Raw genomic sequence first — 7,901 nt, 5'->3', positions numbered from 1 at the left:
AGCAGGGCCATGGTGGTGTCTCCCTTCACGGCTATCTCCTTCCTCTCCCCGGTGCCGTCGGCTGGTTTGAAGGCCACGCGGTACTGGAGGACGTTCCCGGAAGCGGCCCGCCACGACACCTTCATGCTGGACACTGTCTCGTTGAAGACGCGGAGATCATGGGGAGAAACACGGACTGAGGGGGAAAGGACAAACATGGGTCAACCAATCATTGCATCTTCACTTACGTACAGTATAATCTGCATTAGCTACAGGTAAGGAATTGAAGTGTTAGCAGCCACGCTGGCTAACTGACTAACCTTCCTTGGTGGTTCCGTCCACCTGCGTCTTGTCTCCCAGGCCGGAGGTGTACTCTGCAGACACAGACACGCGGTAGGTAGTGATGGGGAACAGCTCCTGGAGCACGATGGTGGTGTCAGGTCCATTGGTCTGGGTCTCCAGCCTCTCTCCTCCCCCCATCACGGGGATGTAGGACAGCCGGTACCTCACCACGGGCCCTGGCGCTGCCAGCCACGACACCCGGAAACTGTCTGTGGTCTCCTCAGACACACTCAGGCCCTGCACCGTTCCTCGTTCTGGAAAGGAGAACGTTCAGGTTTTGTTTAGCAGTGGCTTGTCAATGTAATTTTTAAGGACAAAGACTACACACCCAGCCTTCTGTTTAAACTATTGAATGATATGCATCTAAAAGAGGCAACTTGAAGAAGCCATGTAAGTTTCTTGTGAGAAACAGCAAAAGCACTAAAACATATACACTCTTAGAAAAAAGGGTTCCAAAAGGGTTCTTCGGCTGTCCCAATAGGATAACCCTTTTTGGTTCCAGGTAAAACCCTTTTTGGTTCCAGGTAGAACACCTTTTGGGTTCCATGTAGAACCATCTGGGAAAAGGGTTCTACATGGAATCCAAAACGGTTTTACTTGGAACCAATAGGGTTCTAAACTGGAACCAACAAGAGTTCTTCAAAGGTTTATCTTATGGGAACAGCAGAAGAACCCTTTTAGGTTCTAGATAGCACCTTTTTTTCTAATAGTGTACTGTATCTCTTCACTTGCTTATGCTGTGAAACCCCTGAACGTGTATGCTTTTAACCCCTTACCTTCCAGAGTGGTCTCCTCCCCTGACAGAGGGAAACTGTCTCCTTTGTCGTACTGGGCGAACACGTTGACCTCGTAGGTGGTGAAGGGGGTGAGGTGTGGCAGGATGGCGCTGGTGGTGTCGGCTGGCACAGCCAGGGAGATGTAGTCCCCGGTGATGTCCTCGGCCTTACGGAAACGCACCAGGTAGGACATGACGTTGGTGGAATCGGTGGTCCAGGTGGCACGGAAGCTTCTGGATGTCACCTCAGAGAACTCCAGGTCCCTGGGTGCAATCAGACCTGACGAGAGGGATAAAACACAATTAAATGACTGGTTTGTGTTTTGTCCTCACAGGAAATGTAATCGTTATGGCTTTTGATAATGCTAAGCAGAGCCGTCTATCTTATTCATTAAGAACCAATGATTTGAACTCATTCAACATCATTCACAGGTCCATCTTTGACCATTTATCTTCCATGAGTGTCTTGGTCATAGGAAACACTCCTCATATGCTAGCATTATGCATTAAGCCGACAGGATTGCAACACATTCATATTACAAACCCCTGGACATTGCCAATGCCTAATTGTTTTTTGTTTACTGATAATAAGTGCAGCAGATCAACTGATGTCATGTTACTGTTGACTTTCAGAGACGGGTGGCCTTTTAATTAGCAAGACATTTAGGTCAGAATAACAGAGGGTCTCCAGTCAGTTGCTATAGTGTTTAAAAACCGTAAACGATAACAAATGGCTCAACGGGCTCCCCTGAGATGCAGGCATATGGTTCTGTGGTATTTTGAAGGCAGCATGCTCAGTCAAGGAGAGATAAAACAATCAGGGTTCTCCCCAAAGAACGCAAGAGGGGCACTGCGCCGACTGGCTGCACCACTGCAAAAATAAATAAATAAATACGTTTTTATTATTATTATTTATTTACTTTATTTGTTATCATTTAAGGCCAGGCACCCCACCCTAATTGAGTATTTTTTTTGCTCTAGATTGCAGGAAATGGCAGTTACAGGTGTACTCAGCAGCACCACCTTGTTAAAGAATCATCGGGAGAACCCTGACACAGCTGGGCAGAAAGAAACAGACCCAAGGCCCAAGGGTAATAATAGATGAAGATTATTACTCAGCCTTTTGAGTAGTGGAGATGTAGTTACATCATGATATCACTATTGCAGTAGCACAGCTTAGTTCTGACCTGCTTTACCACACCGCAAATAACTGATTACAATGGGCTGTACAGAGTTCAAGGTCACTTAGCGGCTGCCAATAAAGTTAACCAGCATGTATGGTTATGTAGGTATAGTTACAGGTACAGTACAGTCCAGGTTAAGCATGCTAAACTTCAAACAGGGGTATGTGTTATGAGTAGGGCTAGGAGTTTTTGTTGACCACATGACCAGAGCAGGAAAACGCCCAGCCTTTTGTTATAAGGGTACGGGTAACTTCAGGCTAACAGAGTGATACTGAGACTCCGAATTTTCACTTTAAAATGTATGACAAACTAAAACTAATGATTGCTAAACAAACCATACAACTCTATGCACAAGGACTACTTTTATCAGTGTCCACTGAACATTTTACAAAAACACATTTACTTGAAGAACACTACAGATGCAAAGTTTGGTAACAGAATGACAGTTTGTGCTGTTTGTACTGTCATTCTGTTACCAAACTTTGCATTTGCAGTGTTCTTCAAGTAAATGTGTTTTTGTAAAATGTTCAGTGGAAATTGTTAAAAGTAGTCATTATGCATAGAGTTGTATGGTTTGTTTGACTTTGCAATCATTGGTTTTTGTTTGACATTAAATCCATTGTTCTTTTTCTGTGGAATTGCCCGTATGTTAAATGGCTACTCACTCTTCTTCTTGATGTTTAGGAGCTCTTGTTCGATCCTCAGGCAGATGGACTGGGTGAGCTCCTTGGAGATCCTCTGGAAAGCATCAAAGTCCTCCACAGTGTATACGTGGGTCGCTGCTGGGGCATTAGCAATGGCTTCCAGCTCTGACCTTACAGCGTCCTTCACCCCCACAGCAAAGATCTCCACATCTATATTCCTCAGGTTGGTGGCCGCGTCTTTGAAGGAGTCCGAGGACTTGCCGTCTGTGATGAGGACCATGACACGTGGGACGCTGGTTCGAGCGCCTCGGGTGGAGATAAAGATCTTCTCCCTGACGTAGTTCATGGCCTTGCCCGTGTTGGTGGAGCCTCCACGGTAGGGGAACGTCCGGACAGCCTTGACCACTGAATCAATGTCATTATAGGTGTTCAGGGCGAACTCGGTGTGGGGGTCCCTGCTGTACTGGACCAAGCTGAGCCGGATCTTGTCGAGCCCGACGTTGAAGGAGTTGACCAGGACCTCCAGGAAAGCTCTTACTTTGGCAAAGTTTTGTAATCCGATACTGTAGGAACCATCGACCAGCAGGACCACGTCAGCTTGTGCATCCACTCCAAGAGAGCATTCTGGGGTGGAAAAGACATTAGATGTCATCTCTATGTGGTCTACATTGTGAAATAGGTTGTTCTTTTAAAATAGCTACTATGTAAAGTTTCAGTGAGTGCGTGAGTGAGTGAGTGAGTGAATGAGTGAGTGAGTGAGTGAGTGAGTGAGTGAGTGAGTGAGTGAGTGAGTGAGTGAGTGAGTGAGTGAGTGAGTGAGTGAGTGAGTGAGTGAGTGAGTGAGTGAGTGAGTGAGTGGAAAGCTGTTACAGATTGTTATCTCACCCAATAACACCTTGACAGGCTGAGTCTTCTCCATGGCCAGGACAGCGTCACTGGGGGTCAGACCCTTCAGAGCGAACAGGCTGATCTCGTACTCGGTCTCTGGGGACAGGTCCCGGACGTTGACAGAGGTCTGGGTGGGCCCCACGTATACCACCTGGCGCTTCATCCCAGCCATCATGGGCATCAGGGTCAGCTTGTAGCCTGTGATCTCCCCCAGAGAGGGATCCCACGTCACCCTCATGGATTTAGAGGAGATCTCAAGCACCTGGAGGTTAGAGGCCGGTTCCACCACTAGAGACGTAAATGTAGTTTGGTTAGACAACACTTTAACAATACATTTACAGTTACAAAGTTGTTGTGGATTTTTTACATTGACCATACCTATTTCTGACAATATACTTGAAATAGGTGAAGATTTAAATCAAACAATGGAAATGTGATGTAATCTATAATGTCTTACCATCATCTCCGCTCACTAGAGAGTTGAGCTGATCTTCCACACTGGAGCACACCTGAGTGATGAGCTTCTGCTGCACTGCCTTGATCACATCAAAGTTAGGTACGTTGTAGACATGTGTGCTGTGGGGAGTTGAGGCCATTTCCTTCAGTTCATCCTCATCTGCTCCTTTGATGCCTACATGGTGAAAAACAACTTAGAAATTGGCCTGAGAAATTGAGTACTCTGGACATCAGCCATTACGGAATCTCCAGAATTTCCAGGCACACACAAACAAAAAGCATTATAAGGATGTTCTCAAGAAAGAGCAGTACCTAAGGCAAATATTTCCACTCCAATGTTCCTGAGTCGTTTAGCATACTCCTCCACTGGGTCCTGGGATTTTCCATCTGTGATGATCATGGCTATCTTTGGAAAGCCTTTCCTTGCGCCGGCCACCTCCGTAAATATGTTTTTCAGCAGGTAGTCCATGGCATCCCCTAGAGACAGAGTGTAACATAATTTACCTTTAAGAAAATAGCATTTCAGCAGAAGATAACATTTCCTGTCTGTGGACAGAAGCCTACTTTCAGAACAAGCACGTAACCAGAACAGAAAATGGAAGATTGGCACTAATGTTCTAGTTACACACACAGATCTCAAGTTAAGATTCGGTCCAACAAGAATTTACAAATGATCTACAGGATATCCATGCACTCACTGTAAGGGATCAAACATTTACATTTTACATTTTAGTCATTTAGCAGACGCTCTTATCCAGAGCGACTTACAGTTAGCGAGTGCATACATATTTATTTTTTTGTACTGGCCCCCCGTGGGAATCAAACCCACAACCCTGGCGTTGCAAGCGCCATGCTCTACCAACTGAGCTACACAGGGCCCTGTCCAAGTAGACTGTTTACTCACACCTATCATGTATACCTGTCATGGTGTTTCCTCCCTTGTAGGGCAGGGTGTTGATGGCTTTGAGCAGCTCTCCTCGTTTGGAGTGGCGGTTGAGGAGGAACTCAGTGCGGGTGTCTGTGCTGTACTGGACCACAGCCACCCTGGTCTTGTCCTCTCCGATGTCGAAGGCACCAGCCAAGGCACTGATGAAGCTGCGGATGTGCTTGAAGTTTTCCCTGCCAACGCTCCAGGAGCCATCCACCAGGAAGACTAGGTCTGCTATGGCACTGACTGAACACTCTGGAGGGGTGGAGTGGGGGATGGGGGAGAGAGGGAACACAATTCATTGTCTGAATACAATCTGGCAGATTGGTGCACCTTTTCGGTACTCTACTAAAAATATTTGACAGATGATATTCCAACAGTCATGAAGACAAAAATGTGTTTTTATGGACCAAATAATCACTGAAATTTTCAGCGGTGTTGTTCGGTTTTATGTTTTCAAACCCTGGTGGGTTTTTAAATCACAGATCCATCAGATTCTCTGGAACATCCAAGATGCAATAATTGGCAAGACTTCTATGAATGTCTTGAATCTTAGATCCCCTAGGTCTATTTGACTCTATATCCGTATGTGCTTCTCACATCTTGTTATTCTCACCTTTTGAAGATTTCTTGATAAAACATCAAATATTCTACGGATTTAGCTTGACAATTAGGTCAATTCTGAGAGTGCTAAGAAAGTTCTGCCAGAAATAGCTGCTAGGAGCAAAGGTTTTTTCTGGACTTCTGGGTTCAATTTCCACCCAAATCGTACATGGTGGGGAAAAGTGAGCGTGTCTCCCTGTCAATCCACAGACTGGACTCATGGAGAGGCACAGAACTCCAGTAAAAGGACTTCTGGTCAGAGCGGTAATCCTTTCCACTTCTTTCAACATTTAATTTAAAGGACGGACATGCACAGAGCTGGCACGACAGTGACGTCATCCCTCTCTTTGGATTATGGGAGCACAAAAGGAACCCGTTTGCCTCAATGTGAAGACTGTTTTCAATTACAAACTAGTATGTACATTCTCAGCCACTGTCGGACCCCCTGTCTGCTCACACTGTGACAACTCATCAGTACAGAAGGGGTATTTGAGGCTTAGGAAATTATTCCAGTGAAGAATATTATGATTATGATGGAAGTCCATGGAAAAACACAAAAAATGTACTGGCAAAAATGGTACTGCTAAGTTGACAGGCAATGGGCATTGAGGAGATTGGTTGACATTGAGATAAACATTCTTACTGATTGCATCTGAAGTCTGCGGCCTCCTTGCTGTTCCACTTGTGTTACTGGATTGAACTGAAACACAAAAGAACTTGAACTGTTATCATGACATCCTGTGTGCCATATGCCATGTATGACCCAAGACAATCAACACATCATCAAGCCTATTCAATGGGATATTTTACATTTTAGTCATTTAGCAGACGCTCTTATCCAGAGCGACTTACAGTTAGTGAGTGCATACATGTTTTGTTTTTTTGTTTTGTTTTCATACTGGCCCCCCCGTGGGAATCGAAACCCACAACCCTGGCGTTGCAAGTGCCATGCTCTACCAACTGAGCTACAGTGAGAGAAAAAAGTATTTGATCCCCTGCTGATTTTGTACGTTTGACCACTGACAAAGAAATGATCAGTCTATAATTGTAATGGTAGGTTTATTTGAACAGTTAGAGACAGAATAACAACAAAAACAAAATCCAGAAAAACGCATGTCAAAAATGTTATAAATTGATTTGCATTTTAATGGGGGAAATAAGTATTTGACCCCCTCTCAAACAGAAAGATTTCTGGCTCCCATGTGTCTTTTATACAGGTAACGAGCTGAGATTAGGAGCACACTCTTAAAGGGAGTGCTCCTAATCTCAGTTTGTTACCTGTATAAAAGACACCTGTCCACAGAAGCAGTCAATCAATCAGATTCCAAACTCTCCACCATGGCCAAGACCAAAGAGCTCTCCAAGGATGTCAGGGACAAGATTGTAGACCTACACAAGGCTGGAATGGGCTACAAGTCCATCGCCAAGCAGCTTGGTGAGAAGGTGACAACAGTTGGTGCGATTATTACCTTATTACCGATTATTACCTTAACAGCGCCGGAGAAGATGGCTGCCGTTTTACAGCCCTCTAACCAATTGTACTATTATGTGTGTTTTTCCGCGTTATTTGTAATTTATTTTGTACATAATGTTTCTGCCATCGTCTCTTATAACCAAAAAGAGCTTCTGGATATCAGGACAGCGGTTACTCACCTCGTATTGGATGAAGATTTTTTCTTCAACGAGGCGGCCGCGAAGGATATCATACAGACACCCGACAAGGCCCAAATCCCCGTCATTCGCGTGAGGAAGAGACAGAGATATCGCGGACGAAGATCGGGGTGCCTTGTAAGGATCCGACGGCGAGCGAGTAAACTGCCTCTTCCATCAATCCTATAAGCCAACGTTCAATCTTTTGAAAATAAAGTGGACGATTTAAGATTACGGTTATCCTACCAACGGGACATTAAAAACTGTAATATCTTATGTTTCACGGAGTCGTGGCTGAACGACAACAATGATAACATTCAGCTAGCGGGCTATACGCTACATCGGCAGGACAGAACGGCCGACTCCGGTAAGACAAGGGGTGGCGGTCTGTGTATATTTGTAAACAACAGCTGGTGCACAAAATCAAATACTAAGGAAGTCTCGAGGTTTTG

At 45.0% G+C, this 7,901-nt stretch overlaps 1 protein-coding gene across 1 annotated transcript in view; it reads right to left on the bottom strand.

The window, feature by feature from the left end:
- The window catches only part of LOC311145332 (collagen alpha-1(XII) chain-like), a gene marked incomplete at both ends in the record, with an annotated part of 7,384 nt that extends 1,246 nt beyond the window's left edge, over positions 1-6,138 (bottom strand). The window contains 9 exons of the mRNA XM_084181562.1: positions 30-175; positions 300-575; positions 1,098-1,376; positions 2,946-3,548; positions 3,810-4,100; positions 4,270-4,443; positions 4,581-4,745; positions 5,188-5,451; positions 6,012-6,138. Of these exons, the coding sequence (XP_084037688.1) occupies positions 30-175; positions 300-575; positions 1,098-1,376; positions 2,946-3,548; positions 3,810-4,100; positions 4,270-4,443; positions 4,581-4,745; positions 5,188-5,451; positions 6,012-6,138 (2,325 nt within the window). The remainder of the gene's footprint in view (positions 1-29; positions 176-299; positions 576-1,097; positions 1,377-2,945; positions 3,549-3,809; positions 4,101-4,269; positions 4,444-4,580; positions 4,746-5,187; positions 5,452-6,011) is intronic.
- Positions 6,139-7,901: the final 1,763 nt, after the last annotated feature.

The sequence above is a fragment of the Coregonus lavaretus genome (assembly GCF_964263955.1).
Source record: "Coregonus lavaretus genome assembly, chromosome: 18".
NCBI classification, from domain to species: Eukaryota; Metazoa; Chordata; class Actinopteri; order Salmoniformes; family Salmonidae; genus Coregonus; species Coregonus lavaretus.
Note: the sequence above shows the minus strand (reverse complement) of the source record. Positions and strands in the feature narration are given on the sequence as shown.